The sequence below is a fragment of the Corylus avellana genome, chromosome ca2 (genome assembly GCF_901000735.1).
Source record: "Corylus avellana chromosome ca2, CavTom2PMs-1.0".
Classification (NCBI taxonomy): Eukaryota; Viridiplantae; Streptophyta; class Magnoliopsida; order Fagales; family Betulaceae; genus Corylus; species Corylus avellana.
The window spans coordinates 39,399,173-39,417,171 of NC_081542.1; the positions used below are offsets into that span (position 1 = coordinate 39,399,173).

General features: G+C 33.6%; 2 protein-coding genes across 3 annotated transcripts; one reads left to right on the forward strand and one right to left on the reverse strand.

Annotated features, from left to right (window-relative positions):
- The first annotated feature begins 7,969 nt into the window (after nt 1-7,969).
- LOC132170334 (protein trichome birefringence-like 38) lies at nt 7,970-14,333 on the forward strand. 2 transcript variants are annotated; one of them, XM_059581274.1, is made up of 6 exons: nt 7,970-8,334; nt 9,038-9,209; nt 12,318-12,392; nt 12,531-12,706; nt 12,805-12,963; nt 13,760-14,333. In XM_059581274.1, exons 1-6 carry the CDS (start codon nt 8,036-8,038, stop codon nt 14,046-14,048), a joined length of 1,170 nt encoding a protein of 389 aa, XP_059437257.1. In that variant the 5' UTR covers nt 7,970-8,035; the 3' UTR covers nt 14,049-14,333. The 2 variants fall into 2 exon arrangements, with proteins under 2 accessions (XP_059437257.1, XP_059437258.1); XM_059581275.1 differs by lacking the exon at nt 12,318-12,392.
- Nucleotides 14,334-14,785: 452 nt separating this feature from the next.
- Nucleotides 14,786-17,584, reverse strand: LOC132170335 (uncharacterized). Its single transcript, XM_059581276.1, has 5 exons — nt 17,293-17,584; nt 17,054-17,130; nt 16,437-16,548; nt 15,593-15,761; nt 14,786-15,029 (listed from the first exon to the last, which is right to left on the reverse strand). The coding sequence occupies exons 1-4, from the start codon at nt 17,553-17,555 to the stop codon at nt 15,632-15,634; spliced, it is 582 nt and encodes a 193-aa protein (XP_059437259.1). The 5' UTR covers nt 17,556-17,584; the 3' UTR covers nt 14,786-15,029; nt 15,593-15,631.
- Nucleotides 17,585-17,999: the final 415 nt, after the last annotated feature.

Here is a 17,999-nt window from a genome sequence, read left to right on the forward strand (position 1 = left end):
ATCTCTATCTTTCTCTTTCTCCACTTTTCAACATTAACAAAAACATAATCTATTGGCCGAAAAATTCAAATTTTTAGGTAATTATTCTTCTTAACTTTTTTTTTTTTTTTTTTCCAGACGAACAATGTTTTAACATATTCTAATTTATATAAATTAAACTAAAATTAAAGGTCTTATCTTTTAATTCATTTGAATGTTTATGGATTTTTTTTTTGGTCTAATTTACTCGGATTTTCAAGCATTTTTTCTCTACTTTTGAAAGCAATATTATTGTGCTTAATTTTTCTTAATATTTGGAATTATATAGGTTTTTATTTGTATTGAAATAAGATAGATGATTTATTTGATTGCATTAAATCTTGATTAAAAGACCAACTTTTTTAAAGAGTAAACGTATTTTTTAACTTATTATTTTCAAAAGTGAACAGTTAAAAATTGAACGGATCATATTTTTCTTCTCTCTCTCTGTATCTCTCTTTTTTTCCTCTCTCTCTCTCTCTCTCTCTCTTTTTTCTCTCCAAGTCATTCACTCTCATTCCACATCTCTCTCTTGAACCGGTTCATATCTCTCTCTCTCTCCTTTTTTTTCCTCTCTCTCCACGTCTCTTTCTCTTTTTTCTCTCCAAGTCTTTCACTCTCATTCAACATCTCTCTCGCTCTTAATTTCAAAAACAAAGACATACATCTCTCTCCCTCCACTCTCCAACATTAATATCTCTCCTCTTTTTTCTCTCCATCTCTATCTTTCTCTTTCTCCACTCTCTAACATTTACAAAAACATAATCTATTGGCCTAAAAATTCATATTGGAGGTAATTATTCTTCTTAACCTTTTTTTTTTTTTTTTTTTTTCCAGACCAACAATGTTTTAACATATTCTAATTTATATAAATTAAAATAAAATTAAAGGTCTGATGTTTTAATTCATTTGAAAGTTTATGGATTTTTTTTTTTTTTGGTGTGTGTGTGTGTCTGTAATTTACTCGGATTTTCAAGCATATTTTTAAGGTTTTTTTTTTTTTTCTCTCTCTACTTTTGAAAGCAATATTATTTTTCCTTTTATTTTTAATATTCATAATTATATAGGTTTTATTTGTATTGAAATAAGATAGATGATTTATTTGATTGCATTAAATCTTGATTGAAAGACCAATTTTTTTAAAGAGTAAACCCATTTTTTAACTCATTATTTTAAAAAGTGAACAGTTAAAAATTGAACGGTTCATATTTTTTTTTTTCTCTCTCTCTCTCTCTTTTTTCTCTCCAAGTCATTCACTCTCATTCCACATCTCTCTCTTGAACCGGTTCATATCTCTCTCTCTCTCCTTTTTTTTCCTCTCTCTCCACGTCTCTTTCTCTTTTTTCTCTCCAAGTCTTTCACTCTCATTCAACATCTCTCTCGCTCTTAATTTCAAAAACAAAGACATACATCTCTCTCCCTCCACTCTCCAACATTAATATCTCTCCTCTTTTTTCTCTCCATCTCTATCTTTCTCTTTCTCCACTCTCTAACATTTACAAAAACATAATCTATTGGCCTAAAAATTCATATTGGAGGTAATTATTCTTCTTAACCTTTTTTTTTTTTTTTTTTTTTCCAGACCAACAATGTTTTAACATATTTTAATTTATTTTAATTTATATAAATTAAACTAAAATTAAAGGTCTTATGTTTTAATTCATTTGAATGTTTATGTTTTTTTTTTTTTTTTTGTGTAATTTACTTGAATTTTCAAGCATATTTTCAAGTTTTTTTTTTCTCTCTCTCTACTTTTGAAAGCAATACTATTTTGCTTATTTTTTCTTAATATTCGGAATTATATATGTCTTATTTGTATTGAAATAAGATAGATGATTTATTTGATTGCATTAAATCTTGATTGAAAGATTTTGTTTTATTTTGTATTCATAATTTTTTTTTCTCAAATATTCAGAATTATGTGGATTATATTTGTATTTAAATATAACCTTTAGCATGTCTTTTTATTGAAAGAGTGATGATTGATTTTTTAACATAACTATTTTAGCCTGTAATTAATAAAAAAATAAAAATGAAGATGCGTTTAAGATTTAAAATCAAATATAATAAAGAACCATGCACATAGCCCGAGTTATCTGCTAGGATATCTATGTATAAATAGATACATAGATACTTCTTCTTCATTTTTGTAGAGGTAACCAAAAAGAATTTTCCTTCTAAAATGCTTCTTCATTTTTGTAGAATGCTTATCATATCATTTTTAGATTTATCTCTATGTATTTATGTATAAATTTTTCACGATTGTAAATTAATTATTTTATGTTTGTTTCTCTAGAAAGTTTCATTGTATTGAAATATAATAGGTATCACACCAATAAGATTTTATGTTTTAATTCATTTAAATATTTTATTAGATTTTTTTTTTTTTTTTTGTGATTTACTCGAATTTTCTAGCATTTTTTTGGAAGTGTCGAAAAAAATTTATTTGATTGCATTAAATATCGAGTGAAATGTGTGTTTTATTTTGTATTAAAAAGAAGAAAGAAGATTTTGTTTATTTTACTCTGTATTTTTTTTGAAATGATTAGAACTTTATGGATTTTATTTGTATTATAATATAGTAAGTATCACATCAACAATATCAGAGTTTCCTACTAATTTTCTATTAATATTTTGATCATCAGAATTCAAGTGTCCTTCTTGCTATTTTTATTTTTTTCTTTTATACTTTTCATTAAGTAGATGTTTGGTACATTTCAAAAAAAAAAAAAAAAAATACATGTTTAGTACAGTAATTTACTGGTGTATAACCTTTAGTATGTATTTTCACACACATATTTTAACTTATAATGAAAAGTAAGATGAGATGCGTTTAAGTTTTGAAATTAAATTATAATAAAGAATTCCGCTCATAACGCAGGTTACATGCTAGTAAGTATTAATTGTTAAGTCTTACATTGCCTAGTTACTAAATGGAGCTTGACTTTATAAGAAACTCTATAAAAGCTCCTAATTGACTAGCTAGTTCTTTTTGAATTATAGTGCAGATATAACTAGCATTTTTTCCTATGTCGTTATACAAACCAACTGAGTTGTATAAGAAATTCATTTTAAAGGGTAACTGATCTAGGCCAAATTAAGCTTTTCAACCTATCTCAATGGCTACACCCAACAAAGACAATAGTTGTATAACACACTTATTTACAAAACTTAGTGTGTTTGGCAAAGGGCTTGAAAAAGGAAGTGGACTACAATTGTAGTAGATTTGATTGATGTGAGAAAAAAAAAATAAAAAAAAAAAATAAGAATGTTTTGTATAGAAAAGTGAAAAAAAAATTTGTTTTGTACTTATTTTTTTTATTTGAATAATAATAAAAAGTGATTGATGTGATGTAAAAAGTGAAAATATTATGGTTGATTTTGAGAAAAAAAATTTTAGGTCTTTAGGTCCAGTCCGGTTCACTCCTTTGTCAAACACACTCTAAGGGCTCTTTAACTAAAAGAACCCAAGTCTTACCAATTTAAACATCAGAGATATTTCTGTCGGCTCTCTGCGACGGACCTATGAACCTTTCATACCTAGATTTATGCAAGAAAAGTGCATATATAGTGGCCTATAGGAGCAGCCGAATGAAAGGAGTACAGGTGGAAAGCAGTAAGAGTAAATATCAATATAATTTTCAAACTAGTGTTTATGTGATTATGAAGGGATAGTAATGAATCAAGAACACGGCAAAAAGATATTTTATGAAGTTTAGAAGACAAAGCAAGAAAAAGAAATGAAAATGAGTCGCCAGATGTCATTGATGTTAATATGTTGTCTGTGTGTTTGATAAAAAGAAAGCAGTTGAAACTATAGCTTTCGCCTTTCTGTTTGCATCTGCTTCGTCTGGTTGTGGAAAAATGAACTCCAATTTTGGTAAAGTGACGTCGTTATTCCAATGGGGGTTGGTTTAGCTAGCGTGCACACGTAGAACCTTAACAACTGAAATAATGAATGTAGGGCAAATGGTAGTGAGGTTGGTGGGGGCCTACGCCGGATACCGTTATTTCTGTCAAAAGCTCACTAGGCCCCCCCCTCCGGCCCCCGTGCGCCCGCTGTCGGCGTCGGGTGCTTGCAAGTTGCACGCCATTCACACCCATTTTGCGTAGCGCTTACTCTCTCTATATATATTTTGAATTGAAGAGCTATTCATTGAACTTTTTTCTAAGCTTTTTTGGTGGTGGACCAGGCGGCTGACGAGGAGTCCCTTCCCTCAGTCAATTCGGAATATGATGACCCACTCCGACAAAAGCTAGACGACAAGTTTTTTTTTTTCTTTGTTTTTTTCACAGGTCTACATAATAGGAAAGGGAGAATTTGAACTAATGACCTCGGCTTTATAAGGTGATAAGTTGTTTTGAGAACATTTTTATAAATATTGAATAAAAATATGGTATATAATATTATTTTTTATTATTTGTTAAATTTATTGGGTCACTCCTGAGGTGGGGTGGCCTTTTGGGCTACTCGGCCACCCCTCTAATTTGTTTTTTTATTTAAAAAAAAAATAATAATAATTTTTTTGTTATATTTATTTTAAATAAAAAAAATAAATTTGATATATTTTTCTTTTTTGGTAAATTTTTTTATTTTCATAAAAAGAGCAGTGACGCTTGAATAGTGCAAGCATCACCTTTTGGAAGATGACGTGCATGGTTTAAGTGTCACCTTCCAAAATGTGACGTTTGGCCCTAAGAGTCACCTTATAATGACGTTTTCACTGTACAAATGTCACAACTATTGAATTTAGTCTCTATGTTTAGAGTCTTTTGCCAAAAGTTACTATGCAAACGCATTGGGCTTAAAACATCATCTTCCAAGAGTTATATGTGGTTTTTTTTTTTTTTTAGTGGCACCAAAATTGATATATATATTTCTTTCTTTCTTTTTAGGGCTTGGGATCTTGACATGGTAAGATGTAATAGCTCTTGGATCAACCCTTGTTACAAAAAAATAACAATACTACATACAACATTTTTATCTCATAATCTATCTTACAATGTTGACATGAAAGACTCAATCAATCCTTAAATAAGTCATTATAAATATTTTTAAATTAAATGTTTGATATTTTTTTCATATCAGCAACTATTGTTTGAAAAATACATATATAATTTTTGAGTGCCCCTACTATCCGGTCTTGGTGTAAAACACCACTTTTGCAACATCCCGTATATATTTGACACATAAGCTAAAACCATTGTATGGAATAAGATTGAAAACACAGGACTTTTCAATCAAACCTACTCATCATCCCTTTCTTCTTCATTCTAACCCCTGAACCAACCAACAACCCCTAAACCACCTCCATCCCTGATCGAATGCGGTCGTTGGAAACTCCATAGCCACGTTGGTGGCCCACGGGTTGGGTCACAAGGAGACCCATGTGGGTCTCTGGTCGAGACCCGACGTGGGTAAGCATACCCACGGCTTGGTCTGGCCAGACCCACGTGGGTTTCTGGTCGTAACCCACACGGGTATGGCCATACCTAGCCGTGGATCAGAATTTTCATCTGCCTGGACCTCTAGCTCGTCACCCTCCGCTTCCTCCCTATCATTGCCGGTGTCTACCCCTCCTGCGTCACCCTCCGCAAACTCACTCAACAAAAAAATTTCAATAGGTTTTGAGATCCTATCATGTGTGTTTCATGTACATTCTATGTAATATTTTTGGCTTATGTATCAATTGTTTATTGGAGGCTGTAAAAGTTGGGGTTTTACGGCATGAATGCAAGGTTTTCTCATAATTTTTTTTTAGTAAATACTAATGTGATAAATATCGAATCATTAAAGGTTACAAAATGTTGATATGAGAAAATCTCAATCATTTAATTTAGAAAATTAACGATCGGACTTTGAGAAAAATCACGTGATAAAGGACTCTTAAGCATTTTAATTCCTATATAATTGAAGCCAAAATAGGATCTTAATAAACACCTATTATTTTACTATAAATTTCCCATAGTTTCACAGTCCATAATGCATGTCCAATGTAATCATAGTATACATGTTATATTGCAAACACATATGGTTTAAACATGTGCAAATGTCAATGGTAGTACCCCCAATCATACTATCATTTGATTTCACTGATGAAACAAAATCAGTAATTCAACCCCCTCATACATCACACGATACTCTACGACGAATGCTTCCAAGATCTGCAGTCAATGTCAGAATATACAAATCATGTGAACCACAAATCACGTGAACCCTCCCAAGTCCCTCACCCCTTCTGGTATCCATAATCCATGTCCTGGAGGCCATCTATAGTGTGTGCGCCCCTATCATCTTTCCATGAGGTCTCAACTATTTCTTCCACTAGGTAAATTTGATCTTGCCGAAGAAACTTTTGTTGTCGGTATTTTCAACGGCACTTATCTGGTTTTCTGCGATATTTTTCCTGTAACAACCTCTTAACGGTGGTTGTTGTCTTTCTTGAATCATTTTGTCACTTGTCATCACCTTGTGCAGCCTTTGAAAAAATTCAACTTGTATATGATTATTTTGGGATCATGAATGAAATCATTGCCTACTGATTGTTATTGTTACTGTCTCTGACTGCATTTTTTATTTGGGTTTTGTTGTTGAGGTGTCCACCTTTTTATTGTACAATCATTGTAACCCGTTTTTCCTTATTTGAATTAAAAAAAAAAAATACACCCATTTTCCCTCTAATTTTATTTCATTAGTCAATATTCGTCCTTTGAATTTCTAAGAGATATTATGGGTAAAATATAGTCAAAGTCAATAAAACTATTATTTGAAACTCGTCGGCGGATCTAACCTCATATGGACATATAAATTCTATCTAGATTCAGGAAAGATTCCTCTGAGTTTCTATTTTTATGCAAAATGCTTATCTAAATTTCTTCTCTAAATAACCATTTTTAAAAATTTTATTTGGACAAAAAGCTAACGAATAATCGCAAATCGAAAATCAAACATATCAGACGACCAAAGATAAAAGAAAATATATGCTTACTTATGGAGATGAAAATTGGAGAAGATTTAAATTTGTCTTGGAGTTCCTTATGGGCATGTAGAGTTGTAGAGGGAGAGAGAGAGTTGAAATTGTCTTGAGAAACCAATAGGTGGCCTAACATGGTAATGCATGCTAGAGTCCTAGGGTTCTTGAGTGAATATGAAAATGAGAAAGATGGAGATGGTGGTTTTTTTTTTTTTTTTTTTTTTTGACATGTCTGCACAAAAGGGAAGAAAATTCGAACTAGTAACTTCCATTTTATGAGGCGTGGTCTCCAGTTAATTGAGCTACCCGTGAGGATGAGAAATGGATGATGTTTTGAGAAAAGTTGAGAGTATGTGAGTTTTGGAAGAAAAATAACAAATAGTCAATTAGTATGTGATTAAGGTTAAGAACATGTTTGGGATTGCGTTTGAGAAATAGAGTTTTTAAGTCAAAAAAAGCTTATGGACAAAAGCTTCATTTTTAAGCTTTTGCCAAAAGTGATTTTTGACTATTTTTAGGCTTTTTGTGCCCTTAAAAACACTTTTAATTTTTTTACCAAACGAGTACGTTTTTTTTCAAACGGATTTTTTGAGTGTTAAAAACACTTTTAGGCTCTTCAAACGCAATCACAAACAGACCCTAAATTGATTTAGGAGGTTTCGAATATACTTTAATTTGTTTTGGTTGGCAAATCCTAAGCCACATGATTTCTAGGAAGATTTTGAAATTTACAAAATGTACACTCCTAAATGTTGTGTGCTTAGATTTTTGGCTCCAAGACTCGAGTGAAAACATGAAATCAATGACAGCAAATCAGCAATGATTTTGCAAAAACAAAAAGAGCCCACAATTTTTGTTTTTTTTTTTTTTTTTGTAAGTGAGCCCACAAAAAGTAAGATGAGCACGACTTCATCATATATTGTTATCCTCTGAATATAAAAAGCAAGGCTTATTTTCCCTACATAAACGGGTGTCACGGACATCTTCTGGCCTGTACACAGCTTGTCTTCTTCATCACCTACTCTGAGGACACAAAGCCCGAGATGGGATTTCGTTCCCATGCCTTCACCTCTCTGTTTCTTCATGCCCTGCTCCTGTGCTGCTTGTCATTGGAGCAAGCAAGAGCAGCACAATTCTACAATGTCAGCGGTTTGAAAGGCAGGAAGCAAGTGAGTGGGTGCAATTTTTTCCAAGGCCAGTGGGTGTTTGATGCGTCTTATCCTCTCTACGACTCTTCAAGCTGCCCCTTCATAGATGCAGAGTTTGATTGCCAAAAGTATGGCAGACCCGACAAGCAGTACCTCAAGTACGCTTGGAAACCCAACTCTTGTGACCTACCCAGGTAAATATATATACATATATACACTCACTACTCGCTTCTTTTTTTCTTTTCTTTTTTTGGTTCAAACTTCAAAGTACAACGGTAGAATAAACCAGCAAGAAACAGGGGAGGTATGGAAAAGTGGAAACAGAGGAGATGGAAATGCAGGAAGGAGGATGGTGGAGAAAATATTCAAGATTATATATATACACTCACTACTCACTACTCACTACTCGCTTCTTTTTTTCTTCTTTCGTTTTTTGGTTCAAACTTCGAAGTACAACGGTAGAATAAACCAGCTAGAAACAGGGGAGGTAGGAAAAGTGGAAACAGGAGAGATGGAAATGCAGGAAGGAGGATGGTGGGGAAAATATTCAAGATTGTGGAGGAAATCAGCCAGTTTTGGGTGGACTGGGGCTTTGCTAATGGCTACTCACTTTAGTTTTGAAGGAAGCAGCATTTTGTTTACAAAAATCCAGTTGTGAGAGTTTTGCCAATGACATGAAACAACAATTAAAAAAAGAACAGAAAACACCAAACTTGTCTGTGAAAATACTGTGAATTTTGTTTTCCGAGAATCTTCGATTTCTGTGCCATAATAATGCTTCATGCGCAACAACCAGATTCTAGACATTCGCAAAATTGATTGTGTTGTCGGGTTGTTTTTTTTTTTCGCTTTCCCCATTTGCGTAATATATTGATGTCTTTTTCTGGGTGGGTGTAGGTTTGACGGAGGGGAGTTTCTGAGGAGGTGGAGAGGGAAGAAGATAATGTTTGTGGGTGACTCGCTGAGTCTGAACTCGTGGGAATCGTTATCGTGTTTGATTCACGCGTCGGTGCCCAACATCAAAGCCTCTGTTGCGAGGCGAGACACACTGTCCTACGTGTCCTTCCAGGTTAGATCAATTTTACCTTCTTTTTTTTTTCTTTTCTTTTTTCTTTTTTTCAAAAATCACTGCATATTTCTATGCTTTTTACTGTTTAATTATTACTTATTATTATTATTATTATTATTATTATTATTTTGGTCTCCTTTTCAGAATGTTATTTCCAAGCCCTATTTCGCTGCTACACCTTTTTTATTTTATTTTATTTTACTTCAATTTTTATTCATAGTTGTTACTGTACAGTGGTGAACTATTATATTCCAAATTAATTCTCGAATTTATTTATTCTGTAAAAAAAAAAAAAAAAACACAATGATAAGTACTAAGCATATGGACAAAAATTTTCTATAATTTCTAAAAAAGTGTCATGTGATACACAATTATTTTTTAATAAGATGTGATTTTTTAATAGCATTAATAAAAAATAAAAATAAAAAACATATTGTTATCACATGCTCAAAAATAAAATAGATGACACTTTTAAAGACTCATTAAAAATAATTTGGAAAAACTTCACTTACAGCATCTTTAATTTTTCATCACTTTTGCAATCATACCATTAAGCTTTAAAAAGTATCAATATAGGGTTACAACCATCTCCTCCAAATTTAGCGTTAAATTCTAATGGAAGAAGTGAAATCTCTAAAATACCCATCCAAATTCAAGGTACTTTTGTAATTTTATAAACATTTCAGTGGTATTTTGAGAATTTCACTCATTAATCGTTTGATTTAACACTGAATTTTAATGTGCGGGTTGACATTACAAACTTCTGAAAGATGGTAATCCTAAATTGACATTTTTTTTAAGTTTAATGCAATTTTTTCCAACGAGGAATGCTAGGCTTACAAGCAAATTTTACAGAAAAACTTTTACAAACTGATGTGGCACAACATGATTTGTCATATCATGTTTGTGCCACATCAGTTTGTAAAAGTTTTTCTATAAAATTTGTTTGAAACCCTAGCACTCATCTTTTCCAATAATTTTAACTACTCATTTTGTATAAGAGGATATCCAAAAGAATAGTTAAATCTCCTAATAATAGTCAAATTTGACTATTATGGGTGCTTTTTCTTTCCAGCATAATAGGCAACTTAACTTTTTTTCATATAGCGTGAACAGTAATAAATAGGCCGATTAGCCTATTCACTATTCACACTATAAACTTTGTTTATTATTTTTTCTCTTTCGTCTCTCATCTTCTTTCTTCAACACTCTTTCCCACACAAAATAATATTTAAATAAAATAAAAAGTAAAATAAAGAATCTGTTAGTGTATAAAAAAAAAAGAGTAGATAAAAGTAAAAGTTTATACTGGATTGTGTTTGGAGGGTTGAAAACTTCATGGGGGCAGCCGAAGGTTCCTCTTGCTGGCCTGTAGAAACAACCATAATGACACAAGTGAAACATGGCATGAAATGTACAGTTGCTTTTTTCATACTCTCTTTCTCTGTAACGGGTGTCATCATTGAATAGGGATCTTTCGAAATCTTCTGTTCAAAGAAGAAGAAAAAAAAAATTTATGAAAATTAAAGAAAATTGGAGGGTGAGGACTCCCTACATGAGCAGAGAGAGAGCCATCTTTCTCATGCAGGGAATCTAGACTGTGAGCCCCTTGCTAGGACAAAAAGAAATTAGAGAGAGAGGACTCAATACAATAATAGAGGAGTAATATTAAATGTAGTCTTTGACAAGAAGCTCATGTCAGGGCTATAGGACCATAACCCTCCTCACATCTCTTACCCAAAAGAAAGAATTTAGATTCTCTCCGGTTCAAGTGAATTAAAGATGAGGCGATCCTTTAAAGTGTGAAGGTAAAATTGTCAAAAAAATATAAAATGACAATCTTGCCCTATCACTTTAAAGGACCTTTCATCATGTCCAAATGAGCTAGAGATGATCATGTTCCCAAAAGCATAGGGCAGGAAAATTTTTCCAATTGCAAGGAATCTCAATCCCTCATCATAGCAGTATTCTTTTGATTCTCAACACGTGAGAGAATATAAAAAATTAAAATAGTACTGTTCCACCTTGAAATAGCATCCAAAATATTACTACCAAAGAATTTTATTTTCCATTTTGGAAAAAAAAAAAAATGTGTTAATTCGTTGATAGTCTTTTATCATAGAGATCTATAATCAAATATAGTTCTCATTATATTTGAAGGGACATTACATAGATTTGTTTCAAGTCAAAGAGAGAGAGAAAAATAAAAAATAAAAAACTCTGCCAAGTTTGCATAATCAATTAAGTAATTAGCCATAATCGTACAAAGTAGGTTTAATAGCATGTGTTAGGTAGAAATTTCTTCAATGGTATGATACTTTACTAGCAATCAATACCTAGATATGTGCTATAATCTTTTAATTTAGGTTTTCTTGGTGTTCTCTCAATTGTGATGTGGTTTTTAAAATCACCAATAGATTAAAAGTCAATAATGATAATCTCAAATTCAACGATAATTTTAAAAACCACATCACAGTTAGAAGGACACCAAGAAAAAACTAGAAAAACATCTAACATTTTCCTTTTTTATGTCCACTCTAATCATCGCAGAAAAATAAATTTAATATAATTGCCTTCTATTTATTATATTCAATAGGAACTTTAGAAAAATATGTGTAATTATATCTTTTAATTAGAAAATAAATAAATAAAATCATTATATCGACCTTATTGATGGATGGAGACACTAGAAAAAATGCTTTTGGAGTAATACATGAGGCATTACTCCAAGGCAAATGAATGGCCTTGCATGAGATGCAAGGGCCACCCTCTGTGATAGGTGCCCCTCCACCTTATTTAACTAACATCTACCGCTAGCACGCGGTGGACATTAGTCGGTCGTGCATCTCTCGATGTGTTTTTTTATCATTTTATATTAGCAAGTATGTTGTGCGACTATCGAGCACACCTACAGAAAATGACGGGAGCATTATACCAAATCTTTACCAAAAAGATGAGTATAATAACACCCTTAAAGTGTCTTCTTGTTATGCCCTAAATTCATTTAACATATCTCATCTACACTTTCAAATCCCTTTTGAGTTATTCCAAAAGGTATGCAAGTGGAAGTTCATTAACTAAACATTTGACCCGAACTTTAATCGATAGGTCGTCACACAACACAGAACAACAACACAAACGCAATCAAGCAATGACGAACAAAAACGCAGCACTGTTTTTGAGGTTCATTTTCTAAGCTCAATTCCTAATCTTAAGCGATGTCTTGTAATTCAAATATTATGATTATTAAGCATTGATAATGTCGTAATGATATTAGTCGGTTTGTGTTTCCTTTTTAAATATATTTCTGATGGTGTACAGGATTACAGTTTTACTTTGCTTCTATACCGCACACCATACCTTGTAGATCTAGAAAAAGAAAGCGTGGGTCGCGTGCTAAACCTGGACTCAATCAAGGGTGGAAATACGTGGAAAGAGGTGGACGTGCTGATCTTCAACACGTGGCACTGGTGGACCCACACAGGAAAATCCCAACCGTAAGTTCATCCCAGCTCTCTCACATATAACCTTTTGTAATATTCTGACACGGATGGGAAGTGTAATCCGACAGCTGCTGATGATTGTGGATTTGCAGGTGGGATTATATACGAGAGGGGAGTAACTTGTATGAGGATATGGACCGTCTCACAGCATTCTCTAAGGGTCTGACCACATGGGCCAACTGGGTTGACAACAACATTGATCCCACCAAAACTAAGGTCTTCTTTCAGGGCATCTCTCCCACCCATTATTTGTAAGTACAAATGATGCCTTCTTTTCTTTTGATTGCACCAAAAATTTTCAGATATTCTGATAGTTTTTTTTTTTTTTTTAAAAAAAAAAAAAGGAACCAGCTTACAAAGTATAAGTGAATTATTAATAAAAACTATTGTTTCCAATTTAAAAACATAATATTGACTATGTTTGTTATAAAATTTTGAAGAAACTTCGTTTAGAATCCGATATGTCACGGGTGTTTGTTATAATGTTAACATCGAATTATCGAAAGTTGTAATGTGAATATAATTTCACATATATGTTAGGATTTTTTGTTAAGGATTAAAAAATGACCAAAATACTCCAATTTATTGATTTTTTATTTAGAGTAAATTTTTATTTTTATAAACTATACAAGAGTATAGTATACATTTCACACGTTAGATTTTTAAATTAACACAAAATCCTAATGGTAGGAGTGAAATTAAAAAGGGCTGAAAAATTGAATACCCACATTACAAGTTTTGATAATTTGAGGTTCACATTGCAACACCCGTGACACATTGGGGTTGAGTGAAGCTTTCCCTAAAATTTTTGTTTCCAATTTTCAAAAAAAAAAGACACAATAGTTTTCACTTTTTCACCTTTATAAAAAAACACACCGTCCCCAAGAGGTAGCTCAATCAGCTGGGACTACGCTTAATGAAGCGAAGGTCATTAGTTCGAATCTTCTTTCCCCCTCTTGTGCTGACATGTAAAAAAAAAAAAAAAAAAAAACACACACACACACCAAAAAAACACAATTATCATTAATTGTTGTTTTGTTAAACCAGGGGCAAGGAGTGGAATATGCCAAAAAAGAACTGTAAAGGAGAAGTTCAACCCCTGCCAGGGTCATCCTATCCAGCAGGTGCACCTCCAGCAACTGCAGTGGTGAACAATGTGTTGAGCAAGATAAAGAATCCCGTTTACTTGCTTGACATAACAACACTCTCACAGTTGAGAAAAGACGGGCACCCTTCCTCTTATAGTGGTAATCATCCGGGCAATGACTGCAGCCACTGGTGCCTGCCCGGACTGCCCGATACTTGGAACCAGCTCTTCTATGCTGCCATCATGTGAAGGCTAACACACAGACAACGCAACAATCTTAACTCTTTTCAAATCATTGGTTTGTAGATTTAGAAAGGTACTTGAATTTCATAATAAAGGGAGGAAAGGTCAATTGTAAAGTAATTGATTGTTTCAACCACACACTAATTTGCTTTGAAATGATATAGAAGAAAAGATTGGAGATAGAGATGAAGGTTGCATTGTATGAGATTAGGAAAGAACTCAGAGACAAGAAAAGATATTTGCTATTGTGTTGTTATCCACTATTTCAATAGTACAATTCAATAATTATGGCTTGATTTCTTCAAAACAAACATTGGCTCAAAAAGCTATGTTTTTAGCACTGTTTTTTTTTTTGTTCTTTGTTTATTTGGTTTGGCAACTCCCACAGCCAATGAATTGAGATGAGTTCACAGTAATTTGAATTTGTTTAAGTCTAGAGTTGAGTGGTAAAACACAAAGCAATTTAGGATTACTTTCATCTTGCCATAAATAAGCCCTATAGTTGTGTAGAAATCATGCCACCAAGTCTCAATTACAGAAGCCCAATACTATTATAGGGTAAGAATCCTCCCAAGCTCTTCCTACAAGAATTAAGGTTTAAAGATATATCTTTTTCTACTTCAGTATCTTCATATTTGCTTTAATTTTTTTCCTAGGCAGGTCTAGAGCTATCCTAGTCTTGAGTTTTCTATTTGTTGGTATCACTAGTTTGCTACTCCAAAATTACATTTGAGTACCAATCATCTAGCAATTTTGTGATTTTATAATCATCAAGATGCCAAACAAAAGTACTATCATTTCTTCAAACTAAAAGTGTTCCCACTTGACAATACAAGTAGTGCTTCTTATAACAGCAATAAGGTGAGGCATTAAAAACCCAAGTTCAGAAAGCAAAAAAAAATCACTGACAAAACCGCAGCAGGACGGAGAGGCAGCTCCACATAGCTCTCCTGGTTGGTTTCGTGAAGCACCACTTTCCATGGAGCCCTAGAATCATTTAGGAAATAGATCTGAGTTAAGCAGGTTTGCTTTCCAGTTCATGCAAATAACAAATTCCACCTCAGTGCCTACAACAAGATACCAAATCCCAATAGCCCAGCACGAAACAGACTTGCTTAACTCGGTTCTATGTCATTGATGCATGTGAACTCCATCCATGCATTTTGGCAAAACACTACTTGGATGGTGTTCACAAGCAAAAGCCACTTTACTGATTTGAACCACAAATGACTTCACCCACCCCACTAATCATTTTTTACCTGGAATTTGAAAACTTCCATCTGAATTTATGTTTAAACTGGCTATGGGCAGTTCAATTCGACTACAGTTGCCTTGTCACAAGATGGTAAATAAGCAAGACAAGAGTACATGCAGAGGGATTTAATTATGACATAGAAGGATGAATTTTGATGGAGTCATGGCAGAGACAAAATGGTTATTTATTTTATTTTAAAGTTTGTTATACATTCCAACAAAGACACAAGTCCATGCATTGGGATTAACAAAAACACATTGGTTCATAGAGTGGGTAATGAAAAGTGAGAGCTAACCTTCGGACACTTCAAAGAGGAAACAGAGGAAACAAGAAACTAGTAGCCGACATATACAGCAGCATTCACTATGTAACAATCATCGTTCTTGTCGCCCATTTCTTCCACAAGAACACCACTTGAGCATATAAGTCCACCATCCACAACTTCAAATTTCACAATTTTCCCACTGCAATTATATGAAGAAAAAGGATAGGAAGTTGAAGGGAATAATTAGTAAAAAATGCTCTTTTATACAACAGTGGCCAACTTCATAGCACTATAAACCAAAAACTGTGCAAAAGATAAACTTATTGATTGAAAAAAATAAGTCTTTACCAATTACTAAAAATTGTGCGGAAGCGCTAATAAAATATCTCTAGAGTTTTACCTTTGCTTTTGCCATTAAGTCCATGCTTTAGACAACTTTTCCTGCCATAATATTTATCTACCTCTTCCTAGTAGATATTTTATGGCTATCAATTATACGGTGAGCGAAAATTTGGATTGAAGCAGGACCTTGTGACCCAGGTCAGTGCTACAACCAGTCATTGACATCAGCCAAAGAGGTGGAGAACATCTCTATGCTTGGCATATGCTACGCCAAGTCTATCATATGCATCACTGTTTGGACTCCTATTAACCAAAAACTATTGGAGATTCTTATATGAATCATTTCATTATTTTTCTTTTTGTATGAAAATCCAAACTACAGAGACAGCCAGAAAAAAAATAAATACGCCTAAATTGAAATAGAACAACCACTTTTTCAATAAGAGATCCCTTGTCAAAGAGAGGAAGATGTATATTCACATTCTGTGCATAACACCAAGTTGCAGTGGTAAAGACGGCAGCAGATACTCACTAAGGAAAGACGGACTTGACCCTCTCAATATCCAAGGATTGCTGGAGAGAATTAGGGACTCCCAGCTTGATCTGTAGTTTCATCTGATCAGATGTAACACCTGGTATGTTCCCTGCACCAGTTTCATCTCAGTAAAATGTGACAATTTCCACAATGAAATAATTAAATGTAAATCCTTAAAGACATATATACACAAGATCCCATATTCAACAGAACCAGAAAACATATTTTTCTCACATATCATCTTCTTGTGTTGAACAAACCACCCATGCATTCACACATTCACATACTCCCTAATGATTTCTACCTTTATGTCCCTACACTCTTTTTTATTTCAAGCCACCCAAGTTTGCCAAACCAAAAAGGGTTATCACCATAAAAACAATATACATAGAGTTATATCAGAGAAGCAATTGTTTATCAATAGAAAGATAAACAAAAACAATAGATTTTCAATAGCGCATTATGCTCATTGCCCCACTGCACTTTAAATGGTGATTCCCCACCCAGTTCTATCAGAAAAACCAGTTCCCAGCACCGCACAAGAACCGCAAATCTATCTAATCCCACACCACAACCATGAAAATCACACATTTACTAAATCCGAGAAGGAATACCTCTTCGGAAGGCAGGAATCGAGTTGGAAGAGATGGCATCCCTGCACGCCCGCATAGCCGCGGCCGTAATGTCTTGCCTGTTACACACAAATTCATCTTACTACCTCTTTTTCTTCATAAAAACACAACAATCAGAGTATTGAATATGAAAATCTCTCAAATGGGGGTATTCACAAAAAAAAAAAAAAAAACAATTGGCAGAGTGAGGAAAAGAGAGTCAAAGGGCATGGAGTACGCACCCATGTTGATCGTAACCCACGCCCATCTCCACGAACAAGAGCTTTATCGGTGGGGAAGAGTCACTGGTGGTGGCAATTTCCTCGGAAACTTCCATGGCTGCCGAAGTAGCTTTGGCTTGAGGTGAGACTCGATAAGGATGGAGTTGGAGAGAAGATGGGTTTGTGAGACGGAGACGTGGGTGATTCTTGAAGGTGTAATTGCTTAGAGAACGAACCTCCGAGGAGGAACAAAATGGGAAATTCGGGACTAGGCCGGAAGTCATTTCCTTGGCCAAATTCGGTAAACACTAGAAGGAGCCTAGTTACCAATTTCATTGTTTAGTGCAAAGGTTAATACCAATATCGGAATAATCTAATTTTTACAATTACATTGGCTAAATATATAATAAAAATTCGTGAGTAAACTTGTCATATGTATAAATAAAACAAACGGGCATTCATAAAATAAAAAGGAGATTACAGAACAGACATTAAGTTAAAACAAACTTAGACGTAACAACACATTCCAAACATACCACTATCACCTCAATGAAGGTGAAAGTGCAGGTCATCTGCAAATGCAGCTGATGAAAGTCGTTGCGTAATATGATGGATCCTACCATTGAGAGTATGAATACCCTATCAAACATATAAATAGGCTTCCTAAGAAGCAGTAAAGATTTAGATGAAAATGAACAATGAAAAAAAGGTTTCTTTCACAAACAGTG

Bases quoted from the DNA above. Each gene is read 5' to 3' on its own strand.
- LOC132170334 (XM_059581274.1), top strand. From the start codon at position 8,036: ATGGGATTTCGTTCCCATGCCTTCACCTCTCTGTTTCTTCATGCCCTG. The intron at 12,393-12,530 runs GTTCATTTTCTA...GATGGTGTACAG, and splicing joins AACGCAGCACTGTTTTTGAG to GATTACAGTTTTACTTTGCT. The intron at 12,707-12,804 runs GTAAGTTCATCC...GTGGATTTGCAG, and splicing joins CACACAGGAAAATCCCAACC to GTGGGATTATATACGAGAGG.
- LOC132170335 (XM_059581276.1), bottom strand. From the start codon at position 17,555: ATGACTTCCGGCCTAGTCCCGAATTTCCCATTTTGTTCCTCCTCGGAG. The intron at 16,549-17,053 runs GTATTCCTTCTC...AAACTGGTGCAG, and splicing joins GATTCCTGCCTTCCGAAGAG to GGAACATACCAGGTGTTACA. The intron at 15,762-16,436 runs GTGAGTATCTGC...ATATAATTGCAG, and splicing joins GTCAAGTCCGTCTTTCCTTA to TGGGAAAATTGTGAAATTTG.